The 19,946-nt window shown below is 37.2% G+C and overlaps 1 protein-coding gene across 1 annotated transcript in view; it reads right to left on the bottom strand.

Annotated features, from left to right (window-relative positions):
* Positions 1–19,946, bottom strand: part of fam135b (family with sequence similarity 135 member B) — an 89,161-nt gene that overhangs the window by 57,953 nt on the left and 11,262 nt on the right. Inside the window, exons 2-3 of the mRNA XM_041809533.1 lie at positions 15,126–15,222; positions 8,390–8,469 (exon numbers count right to left, since the gene is read on the bottom strand). Coding sequence (XP_041665467.1) covers positions 8,390–8,469; positions 15,126–15,202 — 157 coding nt within the window. The 5' untranslated portion in view covers positions 15,203–15,222. The remainder of the gene's footprint in view (positions 1–8,389; positions 8,470–15,125; positions 15,223–19,946) is intronic.

Here is a 19,946-nt window from a genome sequence, read left to right as displayed (position 1 = left end):
GATTTAGTATGCTTAAAATAGATTATTGAGAGCAAGACTACTGAACTGCTATTTTTATCATTTCCATTACAATGTATTCTATTTGGACTATTTAGGATTTCTCTCCATCTATGAACTAATGAGCTGTATGAAATCATCCTCCCTGCTGGTATTCCCATCTCTGTGTTTCTGGAGAAAACACTAGAACCGACATGAATCACTGTCGCATCACAGACACATCGCCTTCTCAATCAGCCATGATGTCCTTGCCGCCAAATGTGTTACACACACATTAAGCCCACATTTGCTCTGCTATCACTGTGAGAACAGTAAAAATGAAACGTCGTCAGCCTTGATATATCTTACCTAACACATAGAAGCTGTACTCCTTAAACTATAGGCCTAATTTAACCTGAGGATGAGTCTGAAATGTCCTGTCCTTATAAGAGAGGAGGGTCACACTGTCAGGAAGCGGTCCTCACAAATACAGATAGATCACGACACATAATCACACAGACACACAAGGCTCCAGTCATGAGCTAAAAATAGACGTTATTACTGTGAATCAGTATTGCCAGTGAAACGGCTTTCTGCATTGCCAGAGATCCAGATTTGACGCTCCGGTAGACTCAGAAACACTGTGGCACAACCTCTGAATACAAAGAGGAGCAGACGTGTGAGGGATCTTATAAAATCATGTGCATATAAATGTTCAGAGGTGTCAGAGAGAATAAATATCACTGCATAAAAAAAAGTGATAATTTTTAATTATTTACATTCCACAGTGAATATTTCCATTGAAACGGCATCTACAAGATGTCTATGGCCAACATTGAAAGACACTGCACTCAGTCAAAATGACTATATTAACAAGCAATGCATCACAGTCACCAACAGAAAAGGCAAGCTGCATCAATGCCCTGAGTTGTGTGTCCCAGCACCACCGCCTGGGTGTGAAGATGCTATGAAAGTGGTGAGAGAATTCCTGTTATTAATGTTTTGCTAAGTTATCATGGAACAAACTTGCCAAAAAAGACTTTGCTTGATAGACAGACTCACGTATCGTGTGTCACAGGATGGCACCATGCTACTGCGTGGTCTTCTAGTCAAAATGTAAAGTGTGCACTGCTGGCTGTAATGTGATCTATGAAAATGTGAGTTTAAAAACACTATAATTCTTCCTTCTAGGGGTTTATCAGTGAAGAAAAATGATCTGAAGTTTTGTAATAACTATGCATGATGCCACAGCAAGAGCAACATCAAAACAATTAAAACCATCAAATATATTTTTAAATGTATAAACTTTTGTCAAGCCCTTTTATGTGTTTTTTTAAATGTAGTTCATCGGTTATTTATTTATTTATTTTTTTGGTTATGGGTAGACCAATTACGGGCCAGGCCGACTATTGATGCCAATATTTGGTATTTAGCTAATTACCAGTACCGGCATTTTATTTGACCAATAATCAATAAACCACTTAATTTAAAGGTGTGCTTTACTTTGACACCATCGTGAGTGTTTTTCCCCTCTGACTTTCGTTTTCACTCTCTACAGTCTCACTTAATGTCCTGCCACAATACTGTCTGACTGGCTTGAATGTCACACAACTACCACCCTGCCTGGGTGGCACTCATATAAGAACTGTATGGCCGAAGGGAAAAAAAAAGAGAGCAAAGCTCAATCCTCTGTCCTGATGTGACTCAGTTTAAGTGTGAAAACAATGCAGCAACTATAAGTCACTTTTATTTTTTGTTTGTGTTCAGTCCCAAACCGTTTCGTAAAAGAAAAATCCAGTAAAGGTGCACTCTCAGAGGAGGTGCAGAGGAGGAGGCAAAAAGGGGTTTATGTTAGTTTAATTTTGTGGAAAACACCAATAAAACAGATATAATTAATTAAGCTATGATTAAAAAATCAACCTTTGGTGATGACAGTTTTTTAATAATAGACACAGAAAAAAAAATATTATCTTTATCATTGCAACAAGGAATATGATCATTAAAAGGAATAATTTATGTGACTTTTATTCAGATGAAGGTTAGTTTTTCTAAAAAAACAACAGTCTGTGGTCATTTATGCTATGTTATCCTAATTGTAACTTATGATATTGTCAGTAACTAATGTCAATGACAGTTTTTAAGGAAAGAAAATCTGTTTCATCTTAAATCTTTATCAGGAGTTCAGACCAGGGAAATTCATTTAAAAATGACCAGTCAAACTGGAATCAGCCCCACTCTGGTTAAATAACTACAAGGGTATAAAACTGTTTGAGGAGAACTGCATTTTATAGATTAGACCACATTATTTTGTTCTGGAAGTACACAGTATTGATGCATTAGACTTTAAAATATACAAAATTTCAGTTATATGTTTTAAAATTATACAGATATACAGCACATCCCAAGTTGGAGGTGAAATAACTGCTCATTAACCAAAATCGAGGAGTTCGATTCTGGTTAATGAACGGTTATTTCAAATAATCCTGATTATGATTTCTGCCATAATTTCCCAGCCCTACTCATACTTGAACCTCTTGCCACATACTCCCAAGACAATCAGTCTGCAGACCGTTCATTTCTGATGGCCACTCTCAAAGACCATTCATCTGACATGCTGTTTATTTCAGAACAGAAACACAGGCTAAAACCTTTAAAATAATACTGAATTAAACTTTTGTTAAAGGTTTTGGTAAGGGTAAGGATACTAAAAGTTAAAAATTTGACCTGCCAAACCTGATTATGAAACTTTAAAAAAGGCAGCATTAAGCTGCTGTAGCAGCAAAAAGCTACATTAGCCTTGGCCACATTTGCTAGAGTTAAGTTGCTACAGCTAGCTTAGCTAAATTGGCTTAATGTAGAGATGTTAATTACATAGCTAGCATAGCTATGTTAGCTTAAGTTAAAGCTAACAAAGCTACAGCAGGCCTTCATTCCTGTAAATACTTCTCACATAATTTAATCCCAGATTTGACTGCCAGACTTTGTTTATGAATAAAGCTGAATTTAAAAAATAAATAAAATAAAAAATGGAAATTCATGCACTGGCAAATTTAGACACGTCCTTTCTGAGATATACGGCGTCTCAGATGAATGGTCTCTGCAGCCAGACCCCTCCCCATACCACTGTAGTCAGCACAGGACAACAGAAGAGATTTCCCTATTTACACCTTACATTGATTTGCCAGTGTTCAGCCAAGGAGACAGGCACCAAGTCAGAGTTTCATCAATAACCTGAAAAATTAAGAGCTTTTGAGAAACACTCATGGCTTAAGACCTGTAAGACACCCCCTGGCTTTGCTCATTATTTTGGAGAATAAGAAATATTTTTTCTCTGTCCTCCTTTCAACGCTCAGATAAACAACTTATAATATTAAAAGAGAAAGCTGGTTAAAAATATGGTTAGATCTGTGGTGTTCAGTATTTTCAACCAAATTTAGATGTCTAAATCTAAATTCTATTATATAATAATATAGAAAAGTATTATACCTTGATTACATAACAAACCTTCAAACTTAGACTTTCATAAGAAAAACTGTGTGTAATACAATGTGAATGTCACAATTTATCATCATTTTCTTTGACATATTAAGATTAGCAGTTCTGTTGTAGGCTCTGCAGCCATTTCTGTCAAATTATCTTGTTTATAAGACAAAAGGAAAACAGTCCTGGTGCAGAAACATTCTAACGCAGTGCTACTTCATTCAGTGTTCAAATATCTTGATACAAAGCATGATAAAGGGAAGGATTAATGAGAGAAATGGCATTAGGTTTAAGAAAGGTTGATCTGCATTCAAAACACGTTATATCACACTGCTCCCATTTGGTTTTCAGAGCTATTAGAGATGCAGCATATTCTGCATAGTGACTCAGTCAGTCTTTAACCCAAAGACAGCCAGGAGTCCTAAATCACTGAGACAATAAAATCTCCAGACGTTACTCTCATTCTCTGATGCAGAGCTCTGATGGTGAGACAATGACTTAAACACTTGAATAGAAAAACCTGTCGTGTACAGTTACTTACAAAAAAACAGCCGGTTTCTAATTTTCTTTTGCCTTTATTCAAAATTAAAAGGAAAGATTATGAAGCGTTCTGAGGTAAATCCTCTTCATTCAATAAGCAGATGTCAAAATAAATGTTTTTTTTAATTTTCCTCCTGTTTCTGTGCACTGCCTTTTTCTAAGTGAAGACTCAGTCATGTCTAAAATTAAAGCTTGTGAAATCCACAAATGTTATGCACTTGTGTTCACCTTAGGTACAGATGTTAAAATGCTTGTTAACACAAATTTCTATTCAACCAATCATATGGCAGAAACTAATGTACTTATGTAGGCATGGTCAAGACAGTATGCTGAACTTCAATCCGAGCATCAAAAAGGGAAAAATAGGTGAGGTTAAGTGTCATTGAACTTGCCTTTGATGCTTTCCAACTGATAGAAAGGCAAGACTGACTTTATGAGGAGCTACGTGTTACAACTAAGGTATGCAGAGTGTCTGAATGCACAGTATAGGGCTTCCCATAAGTGCCAGCTGTCAGCCAAATAATCACGTAAATACAGCTGGCTACTTTTCCTTTATTTTGACTTATAGAAAAGGTTTGACCGGCGTTTCTCTTGAATTATAGAATCACTTGCCTTTGCAAAAAAAAAAAATCACTACAAATGTCTGTCAGTGTCACCCTTGAATGTATTAGGAAATTTAATTGCTAAATAAATAGATGGCAAATTTATAAAGGAGAAGAAGGAAGGAAGATTGCATTTTACTTTGCCTTGTCCGACAACTCTTGATTTCTGTTCTAAAATTCAGGTAGAAGGGTCCGATTCTGGAGTAAAAAACCATGGAAACATGGATCCATACTACCCAACAGCTCAGGCGGCAGATGGTGTCATGGTGTGGGGGATATTTTCTTGGCACACATTTGGCCCTGCAGAATCAGCCAACACCACAGACTACCTGAGTATTTCAGCTGACCCTGTCCACTCCTACATGACCACAATGATGGCTATTTTCAGCAGATCAACAAGCCATGTCAAAACACTCAAATCCATTTTAACTGGTATGTGGAGCATGACAATGAGTTCAGTGTACTCAAATGGCCTCCACAGTCACCAGATCTAAATCCAATAGAGCATCTTTGGGATGCTTTGGACCAGAAGACTTATTATGGATGTTTAGCAAACAAATCTGCAGCAATTGCATGATGCCATTATGTTGGTATAGACTAAAATATTTCCAGAAGCTGTAGTACCAATACAAAATATTCACCCCTTTGGATGCTTTACCCTGTTATTTTCATAAATTGATCATGGTCAATATAATTTAACCAAAAAAATCTTTAATGTCAAAGTGAAAACAGGTTTCTACAAAGTAATATCAATAAAACAAAGTCTCAAGGGACTGTAACATGAAGACAACTGTGTCTGGAAAGTCCAGTCACTAATTACTCTGTATTCCTGGCTACCATTACACCATGAACACAAATGAACACTTCAAAGCAACTCAGAGAAAATGTCATTAAAAAGTATAAATCAGGGGATGGATACAAAAAACATCCATGGCACTAAACATGCAGGATGGAGACTAGTAAGAGAGGCCATAAAGACAGCTGTGACTACTCTAAAGACGTTTCAAGCTTCACCAGCTGATATGGGAGGGATTCTGGATAAACCAACTGATGCCTGGGTTCTTCATCAGTTGAAGCTTTATGGGGCAGTTGCAGAGAGAAAGTCACCCTTGAAGAAAATTCATATTAAAGCTTGACTAGTGTTTGCCAAAAGGCATGTTGGTACTTTATGAACCTATGCCATAAAGAAAGAAAGCAGTTCTGAAGGCAAAAGAGGGTCCTGGCCTGTATCGACCCCTTGCAGATATACGACTACAATCACATCACTCACTGCAGTGAAAGGCAGCAGTTACAGTGCTGACATTAGGCCTCTGTGCATTGTGGATAATTACATCTGAGGTGTATATCTGGAGCCATAAAAGTAAGAGAACGTAACATCATAGAAATAGCCTAGTAAACATGCATGTTAGTGGCTCTTTTAAATTAGATGAGTCACCTGAAAAGCATTCAAAAACAGAGAAACTTGCAAACCAAAAGAGGTGTTTCCACATGTACAGGCGGTGATCTGACAGAATACAAAAGCCTCTCTGCCTACATAGCTGTCTGAGTGATTACCATCTTTGTTAAGTTTGTTATTTAAAATGTCAAAATATGCTCATCTGGCATGTTTTAACAGAGAACTAAACAAAAGGACATGTGCTGGCTCTTTTCAACATCTAATTTAAATAAAAGTCACTAGTAAACAGGGTCACATTTTAAACACCAGCATTAGCTAGTGTTGCATTATCTTAGTGCTTCTGTTGAGACTCTGCTATAGACTTTGGCATCTGATGTCACACAGTCTGTTCTGTTACTCCCTGGATTTTAGTGCCAAAAAATACTTCTGTGGACAGATTCCCCATGGTGTCTTTTGTAGTGCACATTTCCTACATGGAAAGTTAAAAAGGCTTGAAAAATCAGTATTATATGCCTTCAAACAATTTTATGGAGTGGAAAAAAAATATTTTTTGTAGAAATGTATCATTTGTAACAGATCCACTAACAGTTAACCTTGCAAAACAGATGGATACGCCCATTTCCATGTTTCTCACTGGCGAATCCATCTTGCAAAGCTCTTGTCTGAATTGTTTGGGCCTAGTTAGAAAGTGACAGGACCAATCAGCGACGAGGGGCATTACTTTCAGGCGCGGCAGAGTCATGACGTAAGCAAGCAGCAACAAGAGGCTGGTGCAGACATGGCAGAAGACATTAGCGTGGATGCCGCTAAAGCGCCAGTTTTATTAGAAATTGACAACTTTTCTTTGTTAAAAGAAGGAGAAAGAACAGCATTGAGTTGTTTTCTATTTAAAAATGACAAAAGTCGTGTACTAAACATACAGTGGCCATGGTTCGTGTTATGCAGTTCTGTATAGAGTTCACTCCTTCGGTAGGGGCGCAGCTCAGTAGCAGCTATGTCACGTGTTTTGTTGCTCTGATTGGCCCGTAAAGATGTGACGGACAGAACGTTCATCCAATCACCCTCCAAGTTTTTTTTATTTTTTTCAAAGCCTCTGACTTTCCCAAACGCTGTGTATGAAAGGTTTTCCAGATGGAAACAAATCCATCTGGCGTGCCAGGTTAACTAAAAGTAATGCTAGAAAACATTAGTACCACATAAACATAGCCCTGTTTACCGGATGTTAAACCCAATGAGGTTTACTTGCAAATGCCTCTGTGTAGCCTGATGAGCACATTTCGAAATTTTTATCAGAAACTAAACAAAGACATTTTCACATAAACAGCTATGAAGGCATCAAGGCTTTTGTATGCATTAAAATCACTGCCTGTGCACAACGACATTCTTCTTTCAGTCCACTTTCACAAGTTTCTTTTTTGTGAGTGGTCTCAACATGAACTACTTCATTAGACTAAGTGGCTGACATTTTTGTCAGGTAGGCTAATTTTATGATTACTTGAATGCCTCTAAAATACACCTTTAGAACATAATTGTGTTATTATTTCACTTTGGATTTTTGACCACTTTTTGAGCCCCACAAAATACAGCTGGGGCCCTTTGTCTATCATTTAGCCCCTGCCCTCAAACAATCTTGGTCTGCCACTGGTATCAGATGTAAAAGGTTGATTTTAAGGTGTACCTAATAAAGTGGCTGGTGTAAATCTAAGCTGACTCCAGTCAAAGTAAAAAAGACTATTCCACATCCACACAAACACATGAAGCAAAAAGAAGCTGCTTGTTCCATGATCACAGTACTGCCTTCCTTGTACTTTAACACAAAACACAGAAAAATTACTGTTTTCACACAGACTTCAAAGACAAGTATAAACCTCATAATGCATGTTATTCAATTCCCTGTGTGGAGAGCATTTTTCTCACGCTCAGTCCCCATGAGGAAATCTGTGTGAAACAGATCCTATTTAAATGAGATCCAAACTGCAGAATCAAGCTATTATCATAATTTGTCGATATTTAAGGCCCATGACGCAAGATGACAACAAAGAGATGCAAATTAACACAAAAAGATCACTTTCAGACTGGGGGTTTCAAGTTTGAAGGAGTTTTTTGCCGTTCTGCACCAAGCTGAGGACTCATTGTCTCGTGATGTATCTATGACAGAATGAGTTCTGCTTGTTAAATCTAAAATCTTCACTTTACACACATACTTCAAAACAATGTACAAAGCATCAGCCCATGGAGTGCAAAAACAGGATATTACTACTGTGACCCAAAATAGTAAATTGGGACCTCTGGGAATGAGGTTAGTGTGGTGAGACTGGTGAAGTCTGTCTGATAAACCATTTGTGTGCTTGTTTGTGTAACGATGCAGGGTTTAGTACACACCACTCTGTCTTACCTGCATTGTCTTGTGTTGTTGCGATCACCCTGTGGGGAACTCGAGGTGAAACTTTTAGCCCTGCTCGCACCTGGTAGAACCTGAGAGAGCAGACACACAGAGACAACAATTACAACTCAACTGAATATATTTACATACTGCTGCATCCAAATTATCTGGAGCCATTAGGGAGTGTATTATGAGAACTGTAAAACATAAATCCAAGTCTTAATACCTACACAAAAGAAAAAGGCAGTACCGTTTTGGATAACTATGGAAACAGTTCCCTGCTGATTTATCCAATTTGTTTTTATTTTATTTTATTTTTTTAAGTATACATTTTAGTGCAATTATTACAGGTCTGCTCACAGAAATATACAGCGCCCCTGAACAGCCAACGAACAGGCTTTCAAACATGTAAAATATATATCAATGCACGAATGTTTGATCAGTTACATCTTGGTGATTTTTTGCATCTTTTTGGTGCTGAAAAGTGTTTTTGGGTTCAAACGTTCCCTTGAAAGTGCCTTAGTTTCTTCTCTTTTTGTGCAGGCCATGGCATGGCTATGATGTCCAACATTGCTGTCCAAATGGATTTGTTCTCTTGACCAGCCCACGTTTCCAAAAATAAAATGCTTTAACTATAATAACAAAGAGGTTTCAAATTTTAAAGCAGGCTACATTTCATTGAAGAAACAGTTAATAAAATGGGTCTTTTATCATATGATCAGAATGGTGAGTAGTTGGGTGAAAAATAAACATGTTTATCACTGCAAATGGAACCTCACAGCGACAGCATCCCGCTGGCGAAACCAGTGATGGTCTGTTGTCTGTGTTGTCTGTTGTATCCTAACCCTAAAATGAAAGTTTAATTGTATTTCAAAAAGTTTTAGTGTGTATTTCTGTTCTGAGAGAGGGGCTGTCAGAGATCTACGGCCTGCAGCCAGACCCTCTCCATTTTGTTATGGTTTTGAGTGTGTGCCCCCTGGTGGCAGAGTTTACTTTGCCACAGTATCAGAAAAAGGCACCATCAATTAATTTGATGTTTATAATTTTCATAAGGAAGTTAAAAAAAATTCATGACAAATATTTACAATTAAAAGATGTAAAGTAATGATTCTTCCATCAGTTGACACCTTAAATCCAGCACAAAATAAGGACATCGTTGGCTGCTGTTTGTAGTATTTTGATCTTACATAGTTAATATTACCTACAGCACATTTAAAGACCATAGTGTTGTTTTTTTCATCCTTAGATCTTAATAAAACCAAACTGCATTGGCCGGACAGGTTCTGTGTAACTCTTTACTAGGACAGGTCTGAGCTTCAAACGACCGCTTCTTGACATGGATGAGCAGCCAACAATGTCATGTCGAACAAAATCACCCATGAACTGTACAAATGTAGCTGAATTATTAAAGGATGATGGACAAATGGTAATAAATAATTTAAAAGACATAATAATGCACCTCTGTTTGCAGGCTGGACAGTGTAGTATCAGATTAGAACCGGAGCTACAGCTCTAACAATTCAGGCAAATTTCAGGTAGCAATAAAAGATTTTAGATCCACAGTGGGAAATGTGCTCATAAGTCATAAGAAATAAAAAAGAATATCAGAAAAGGGAACAAGGATTATTCATGTGACATCCCAGACTACAGGCAGCAATTTGAAAACAAGTCTTTGAAAAGGTCACTTTGACGGTTCAAGTCGGTGCAGCTTTGTGTAAAAGCACATCTCAGCTCTCTGGGGACGCATTGGCAGTCTGAGAGACCAAAGCGTGGCTGTGAACACAGCCATCACATCAGTGTGTTAGCGACAGCGCTCTGAAAGATAGAGGCTTGACAGAGAAGAGCACGGAAAAGGTTTGGAGGGTCGATAAATAAGTAACAGCTGTTTACTGGCTGAAATAGGTCAAGTCAATGGCCACTAAGTGGTCAGGATCTAATGCACTGCCTCTTGCAGCTTAGATTTAAACGTGTAGGATAAATCTGCAATTTTAAAATACTGTATGATCATTTACTCGTGAAACGAGAAGGCATGTGTTTCCTTTATGTTATAACACAATTTAAAAAAACTTTTAAGTACAGCCAGGCAATTAGACTGCCATAAATGCAGCTGGGTTTTAATGTAGACCCCAAACAGTGAAAAGAAATTTGTCATAATTATTGCCAACATACCCTTAACAAATCAAGTGCAGATTTAATCTGTATTTTAATGTAATCAAAAGAGTCCAGCTGTGTGGTTCCTAATTATGGCTCATAATTTTATACTGATTTCAGCAGTTGTACCACTTTGTGTTGGGATGCATGGATCCAAGTCCTTTTCCACAGTGTTTCATATCTACAAAGGGATCCAAGTATATTTGGTGTTCACATCAGATATCGTCGGCTGCTATCTGAAGCACCGTGGACTCCAATAAAAACAGACATGTCACAGAGCACTCAGCTGAGGGGATTAACATGATAAAGCTTTAGCCCATCCCATTTAGAGGGGGAAAAATCACTTTGATAAAGCCGGTGTTTCAGCAAATCAGAGCCCCACCAGATGAGAGGTTTTAATCTTACAGCAGACTGCAGAACAAACATGACCCTTTTCTGTCCGAAAATCTTCACCGGACTTCTGTCAGGCCCTTTAACACTGATTATTCTTCTTACTGGTACATACTGGGGCATTCAAACTTGTAGATTCACCTTGTAAAAGAAACCATCCAAAGGTCAGTCTGTTTTAAATGAAGAAGGAAAGGTTGTAAGCTACCATACTTTCTCTGTCTTTGTCTTCTAATCTACTATAGATATTTAGGAAGTTATCAAAGCTATTACATAGTAAGCACGTGATTACATTAACTATTATATATGTTTAAATTAGGGCCGAGGCTCCCAATACAGAGAGAATAAAGGGTATGCTTTTGAGTTATGGAGGGGCCAATTGTTAGCAAAGACATGGTCCAGCCAAAATTTAAACAATCATTACTTTCAATTAAATTCCCATTATTACTTATCAAACAAACAAAAATATACATTTCATCTAAAGTCAACTGTGCCAAAATGTAAACCCCCTCTAAAATGGTTTGATCCTTTATTTGTGTAATGCTGCCGTATGTATGCCGTATGCTGTTGTATGAGGGCACAATGGACTTGCATTGTAATGTCAGTTTAGCCAATGATAAAACCTAAAAAACTTCTTTAAAGTCCACTCTAAAGGCAAATGTTGACCAGATGGCTGGTGCTAACGCTACAGATTCAGTGTACATGGCACAGCAGAGGACCCGTTTACTGGGCCGTTCAGGTTCCCAGACATTTCGATGGGCAGGCCAGGTTAGGGCTTTCTGAAAAAATAAAACATATCCAGACAATTAATTGCTGAATTTCAGCAGTTAATTGTGATTCAACACAATTTTAATCCCTTGTTTAGAATTCAGTAATTTTGCATTTGAAATCAAATTTTGAATTCCATATAAACAGTGTGAAGCAGGTCTTTCTGGTGTCTTGGTTTGGGAATCGAATGATTGCAAAAAGATGTATTTTAGGATCTTGACTTTAGATTCATGAAGAAACTGCTGTACTGCCGCCAGAGTGGTCTAAAACCATGATGTAGCAGTAGGAAACAGCTTCAAAGTGCTTATTCTGTCAAACACAGTGTTTAACATTGTTGTATATTTAGAAATATGCAGGACTGCATGTACTAAATGACTCAGTGAAGTCCAATGATCCCCAATTAATGAAATCACATTTGACTTTTCAGCAGTTAGTGTGTTCAAGTCGTGTACTTGTGTGAAAAATACTTAATTTTTTGAGTGCATAAAAGTGTGTGGACACCGAGAAGTATTCTCAAATGCAGTGTACTAGTGGCACACTCAAAACCATCCAAGAATTGAGTGTGAAATGATGGACACTTCAGTGAAAGCCACGTTGGTGACAAAGTGGATATTGTACTGTACACTAGCTAACATGAGCATCCGCTAGCTAGCTAATGTGTTATTGACTACGGCAGAGCATTTCAACTTTAAATAAGGTGTTTAAGGTAAAATATGTTCATTTTCCTAAAGGGAGTGTTATAATAAATACAATTTACGTTAATTTAATTGGGTTGAAAATCGTGCTCAAATTTTGAGTATAAATGCCTAAAGTCTGTTTATGACTTACTGTTAAAAGAGAAGTAGGAGAAGAAAACTGTGTCACCACTTCAGCTGAACCAAGGAAAAAGAATTCAGATACAAGTAAATAAAATATAACAACTGAACAGAAATAAAGGTCACAGGGTGCAGATTACTGTGACTTGTCTACTGAGCTGACTGTGAGTTTGTTTGAAGGAGACATTCAAAGACGCAGTGGTATCCTTATTTTACATCACTGTGAGAGGACACCATAATGTGATTAGTAAACAGCTGCTGTCCTGCAGCTGAAACTTAGTTACAGCACATCAAAAATATAAAAGAGCATGTGAGCAAAGCTATTTAAAAAGATTTAGTGGGACCCTAATCACGTTATGATTAAGGTGTTCATGCTGACAACTCTATTTGAGTTACATGAGTTAAAAGAAATGAACACTGCCTGAATAAGCAGACTGCACTTCACTCAGTAGGGATAGCATTTAAAAACCGATGTGCAGGTGTATTTTCAGTAATTGTTTGATGTTTCATCCTTATTGAACTTGGTCACTGCTTCGCTGACTATTTCTACACAGGAAAACTTGAACACACTGCACACAGGCAAACATTTTCAGTGCACTACATTGGGTTTGGTTGAGTCTGTTATATCCAAAACACAATTGGCCTTTTATGTCAAACTGAAAGAAAAATGTGTAAATTGTACATCATTTACAAGACAATTGTCACTGTTTTGTCATTGTGTCATAATGAGTCTCTTTTTTATCAGTCTGTTTCTACATATTCAAATCTTAGTGCATATGTTAAACATTTTCACAGTGTTTAAATAAATCAAAGGCATGAATCATAGTATAGCTATATGAAGCCAAAAGCAATCTGTTGTAAACTCAATTCAAGACCATGCCTCATACATTTTATTCATTGTTTGTCTGTAAAGATAGAGATAATAAGCCAGTAGTAGTGGTCCCTCAGTAGAGGGTGTCAGAATAACTTTCTAGACTCCTAAACTTGTTATTAATATTTATTTTCTAACCACTGTAGCCCACCATCCCAGTAAAATGCTCTGTCTGAACTGTAAACCAGCTCTCCACCAGTATGTGCTACTGCCATAGTGCCCTTCTACCTGGATGTAAACAAGCACAGTGAACATTTTACAAAAGCACATCATAGGAGCAGCTTGGTTTGGTAATATTTTGACCTAGAAAATGGGGAAAAGGTATGGCACACATAGCCAGGCCTGCCCACAGAATTGGCTGAGCTCCTGAAAAACCCGGTAAATGGGCTCTCCCCAGTAACGACGTCAATGCATCTGTGCTGGATCAGAAGCATTTTTAACAGCTTTCACCACTTTTTCTAACCTTTTGCCATTTTAACACCTGTGTGCCACTTTTAACCAATTTTTGCTACTTTCCACCTGTTTTCACCAGTTCCCTCTTTAAATCCTTATTTTTTCAGTTTTAGCCCAAATACACTACTTTCTTGCCACTTTAACCCATGTATGCCAATTATTGGGGCTTTTAACCCTTTTTTTAACCACTTTTGCTATTTTGAACCCATATCGTCACTCCCTGCGGTGTAGAACTCAGCACATTTTGCCCTTCCTAGGCAAATTTTGCCCCCTTGATCCCATTTCTGCCATTTTTTTGCAACTTTAACCTCCTTTGCGACTTTTATGCACTTTCAATCAATTTCTGCCACTTTTTACCCAATTATATATTTTTCCTGTCTAAAGAAGGTTTTATAACCTTTATCCCATTTTGACCACCATTTTTTGCACAATGTCTAAAATATTTAATTATTGATAAACTAAACTTGTCATAGTTTCTTCTATTTTATATTCTGGCATTACTTTCTACATTTCCCTACAGATAGTTTAGTTCAATCCACATTTTTTTTTTGTTATCTAAAACAGGTAATTCTGTTTTAAGAAAGAGGGTTTACATCCTGAAAAGGCTATATTCTACAACAACATTAAAACATAGAATTAATTTGTGTTGCTCTGATAAAAGAGGTTATTTTTTGGATTAAATTTATAAAACATGTTTATCACAGCTTAACTTGACTTAACTACAATAGTTCATGATTTTTCCAGCTTCCATGCTTCTCCTCCATGCATCTTGCACTGGACCAATGCACTGATGAACCACATTCAAGACAGGCATTAACCTGCAATGAAGGCTGGCAGTGCTAGCTCTGCTAATGTTAGCCACTTTAACAGAGCTAATGGGCAAAACAATTCCACATCTTTTACTACTGATCCTGTGAGCTCATGTTAAAGAGTGCCCAGTTTTCACAGTCTCTGAGTGCTTTCTTGACTTCATACAACTCAGAAAAATGCAACGATTTGCATATACCCTTATTTAAAATTATAGTGTCCATTAATATCCCTTTCAGCCTCAGGCTAAACTAATTAACTTGTGTATTCCAACCTTATTTTGACTTTTTTATTTTACTTTTTAATCAAATTTAATCTTTAGTTTTCTGGTTTTGAGGAAAAATCATAAAGAGTAAAAGAAACGGCAACTTTTGACAAAGATGTGGAACCTATCAGTGTGAATATGTCCATGCTGAGTCTCCATCTGTGAAAGTGAGTAATAGAAACAAACATCACGGCTCAGGAAAATGAGATTTCTGCAAAGATAATTGCTTACCCTCTTTGAAAGAGATCCACATTGTGAAACTTGTGCAACTCTACAGAAAACTCCAGTGTTCCCTGTACTTCAGACATGATATAATCCCACTCATCACCTGTCAAAAGAGAAGACATTCAGTAAATACAACATATCAGATGAACGAGGCAGACGAGACAAACGGTGACATTTCTAAATCTGGCTCACACAGTTGTTTCTTCTGTTTGCTGAGGTGATATGAATCAAACAATCTAATGAAAAGAGCAGACTGTATAAAACCAAGACATGTGACTTCAGTCATCATCTTCACTGTCTAGGTAGATGCTGGGAGCATGAACAACAGCCTATGATTGGTAAAGTAAAAGCGCTGATGTGTGCAGCTGAAGACTGTCCCCTCTGTCTTTTTTTAAGAGAGCTGTTGTGAAATGATTATAGTTCACTTTATACCATTACAAGTATAATAACAACCATTTCCCCTATTAGGTGGATAGTTCTGCAGCTTTAATGCAATTCCCTTTAGCTAGGTATCAGATGACCTCTTTTCAAAATTTAAAAGTTATCCTGTGTATATTTAACTGTCATCATTGAACTATGTGTTCTGATGTTAATCTCTGAATATCCAAACTATATATTCTTTAATAATGTTTAACAGACCTGTGTTTATAATATTGTCAAAATATCAGTTTAGATGTTGTTGTGCTCTAAAATATAATCATTTCATCCACAAGTCAGAATGTACATTTGAGCAAAGTTTGAAGAAAATCCAATATCTCAGTATTCCTGGCTACCATTAAACCATGAAGACAAAACAACACTCCAGGTAACTCAGAGAAAAGGTTATTGAAAATTATAACATAGGGGATGGATAAAAATAAATCTCAAAGGCACTAAAAATCCCCCAAAGTTCAGTTAAATCCATCATCAAGAAATGGAAGGAAATGGCACATGTGCAACTCTGCCTAGATCAGGCAATCCTCACAAAGTGAGTGGCCGTGCAAGAAGCAGAACAATGAGAGAGACCACCAAGACACCTACAGTATGACTATTCTGAAGGAGTTACAAGCTCCAGCAGCTGAGATGGGAGAGACTTGTTGCACACAATAACTGTTTCCTGAGTTTTTTACCAGTCAAAGCTTTATTGGAGAGTGGCAAAGAGAAAGCCACTGTTGGAGGAAACTCAGATTAAATCTCAACCAGAGTTCACCAAAAGGCATGTGGGAGACTCCATGGTCAAGTGGAAGAAAATTCTTTGGTCTGATGAGACCAAAACAGAGCTTTTGGGCCATCAGAAAATGCTTGGCTAACACCAAACACTGTGGATCACCACAAGCACACCATCCCCACTGTGAAGCATGGTGGTGGCAGCATCATGCTGTGAGGATGCTTCTTGGCAGCCAGCCCTGGTAGACTTGTAAAGGACAATCTTATTCAGTCTGCAAGAAAACTATGGCTTGGAAGAAGTTATTTTTCCAGCAATGACCTTAAGCCTACACAGAAATGGTTTAAAAACAATATGCAGTCACTTATTTTACATTACATATTTCTATTTAATTCATGTTGTAGAAATCTGTTTTCCCTTTGACGTTAAAGACTTTTTTTGGTCAAAAAGCCAAATTATATTGAACATGATTGGTTTATAAATTCTAAAGAAATGGTAAAACTTCAAGGGGATGAATACTTTTTATAGGCACTATTTGTCCAAACAAACCTAAGAGGTAAACACCACCTTGTTTCAGAATTCCTCACACCAATATAAAACCCCTGTAATTAAAGCTCATTGTTTCCCCAGCACATCCAAACATAAACCACCTAGATCCACGATGTCTGAGAGGATTATAGGACTTTACACTCTGCAGAGTTCAGAGAAAGAGTCATGGAAGGCAAAACACATGAAAAAGTTAGCTGCCACCATCCAACAGGAGATGAAACACTGACAGTGTTTACAGCAGAGTGTATCACATAACCACTCATTGAATGCTTTGAAATATAACCCTTGCATGAGAGCGATATGCTCAGTTAATGTTCCTGTAAATGTTGTATAAACTGACACAGGGAATCAGTGGAAGTTGCACACAAGTGTCAAAACAGAAACTGAGTCCTGGTTGTAAAATAAAACTTTAAGAGCTGCATCATCCCCAGTGCATTACGAGTAGACCTTAACTGAGCTGGCTTAAAAGCTATCTCAGAGCTCTTTCTTTAAGCAGGGAAGATTTATCCAGACAGACTGCTTTTATTACACCAGAGCCTCAACACCAGAGTATCCCGAGACACTAATTCGCTGAAACTAAAATGCAAATATTCCTGCTAATTAAAGTTTATTTCAGTTTGCAGATATTCTGTGAAAAACCACTGATCTTCCTACTATGGCTGATAAAAAGTGGCAGCTTTAATCTTTAGGTTTCTTTATTAGCAGTTGACCATTGACTGGCTCATCTCTGTCTCATTTGTGGCTGAGGCCATGCCTTTTAAGCTGGGCATTCTTGCATAAAGGATTTGTAATTATAAAAGTAGAAGACACTATTAAAATTCATGGAAATTTCAGAAACAGAGCTCCTTAATCTCAAATAAGGGTTAGTAAAAAGCTTGGATGCCTGTGTTTCTTGTCTGCTAATGACAAACGTCTCTTGTACGCTCATCATCTTCAGCTGGTGAGCTAATTAAGTTAACATGCACACTTTGTTAATTTGTAGAAAAGTCTGTCTTCTGTTGTGATGTTGATGTTTAAAACGGGCTCAAGGATCCTGTGAAAGGAGTTTTCCTGGATCCTGACAATATTTCATGAAACTACACTATAAAGCAGGTACTGTGAGCTAGTAAATTAGTTCTTTGAGTATGGTAAAAATTCAAGGTCACATTCTTTTCTACCATATGAAACTGACTGCCTTGCCTTGAACATAAAAAAAGCAATTTTTGGACGGCCTTGAAAATTAAAGGACGTTCTCTGATATTGCTGAGTTCAGGGAACTGTTATCTAACATACACTACACATAAAGGGAGGACTGAAGCTCTGATGCTACCCTTACATTTGATTATCCTGGACCAGCCTCTACACAAAAGGACAGTACCACAAGGTGGATGGTATTTAATGAACATCAAAAACTCCATATAGGTGCAGCAGGTATCATTGTAAAAATTGGTAAAAATGTTTTGACTCTTTGTATCTTTGCTTTGAATCTAGTCTAAAGAGAAGAAAATACTTTTTAAAAAAGTCAAATTCATCATAGGGTCATTATGTCAGCAGGTATGAGCCTGATATAAGCTTGGCTAACAATAGCAGCTAACCCCACCAGCCTTCGTTGCTGCAGATTAATATCCTGCTTTGATATGTGGTCTCTTTTCACTTCGGCGAGTTCAACCCTCAGCCTACGTAACACTTCATTTCCATTTATCACTTAATAAACTGTTATACCTCGCTCTTACTACTACATGCTAATGGTTAAGTTATTGCTATGCTAGGCCTCTAGTGGCGGGAGATTCGTAACTGTTCTAAAAAGCATTATAGACCGGGTTTTCAGGCCCATGTTTATAAAAAAAATGAAAGGTAATAAGTTTAACCGACTTGTACATTTCGCGCCAGCTAATTTGATGAACCAATTTAACCATTTAATAATTTAACTGTGTGCATCCCAAGTAGAGATCCTATGAAACAATCTGCCTTGGGGTGTATTTTCTGGAGTTTTCATGCTTTTATTCACATAGAGTAGTGGATAGAATTGGAAACTGGAGAGAACTGGAAATGACACATGGGAAAGAAGCCACAAACTGGACTTGAAGCAGCGCCATCTATTGTGACAACAACAGCCATATTGGGCATGCGAACTTCACCATCAGGTCACCAGTGCCCTAAAAACAATGTATTCAAATGAAGTTTATGTCTGATATATTTTTTAAAGCAGAAGCTTCTCATGTTCAGCTCAAGGGTACAACCTCTCACGCATGTAAAATCTGCAAGTGCACACCCCAAGGTTCAATTCTAGGCCAACTTTTGTTTTGATCCGATATGAACTGCTTTAGACAAAAATCTTGTTCTGCTGAGGGATTCTTCCTTGGTAAAAAGGAGTTATAGTTGCCACTGTAAGTTTGCTAAATGTTGTTTGGTGCTGTGCTCTATGTGAATTTATCTTGGTAAATGTTTGTAATTGATAAAACATAGATCACAGTCTATATATCTGCTTTCTAAAGTGTCTTGAAATAACAAATTCTATTTTATTTGTTATGATTTTGCCCAGTAGAAATAAATATTGATTGGTTTTGTTTCATTTCTATGCTGATGACATACACTGTTATGTTAACATTGTCACATCATAACACTTTTATGTCAGTTTAGCTAAAACCATTCTTTTACAACATATTTTTAACATTTTAGTCTGGCTTAAATCCTACCAAACTTACAATGATTTGGAAGGCTTTCTGCAAAATGTACATGAACCTTCTGTCTACACTAATCTAATTGTAAAGCTTCTATTTTTAGTGATGTTGCTGTAAATGTAGTATAATTTGTACTTATATAGTGATTTTTATGTATACAGTGTCTGCAGAATGTAGTCTATGAGTCATGACTAGATGGGCTAAGAAAGAGGAATGATGGGTGAAAGTCAATTCTTAATCTGTGAAATGTTACATAAAAAACTATGCTGTGGTTCTCATTAGTTCAGCTTGAGTAAATGATAATGTTAAATAAGTTTGATATGTAAAAATGTTCAGTCTAATCTACAGTCAGTTTCAATTTGTGACTTTCTGTGAGCAGGAAAATGTATTCAAAGTCCCTTCCCAGCAGCTCAATTTCATTAGTGCAAATAGGGCAAATCTAAGGTGTCTTTTTCAATGGGCAGGAAACCAGTC

The sequence above is a fragment of the Cheilinus undulatus genome, linkage group 16, assembly GCF_018320785.1.
Source record: "Cheilinus undulatus linkage group 16, ASM1832078v1, whole genome shotgun sequence".
NCBI lineage: Eukaryota > Metazoa > Chordata > Actinopteri > Labriformes > Labridae > Cheilinus > Cheilinus undulatus.
This window is presented reverse-complemented; position numbering and strand designations above follow the sequence as displayed.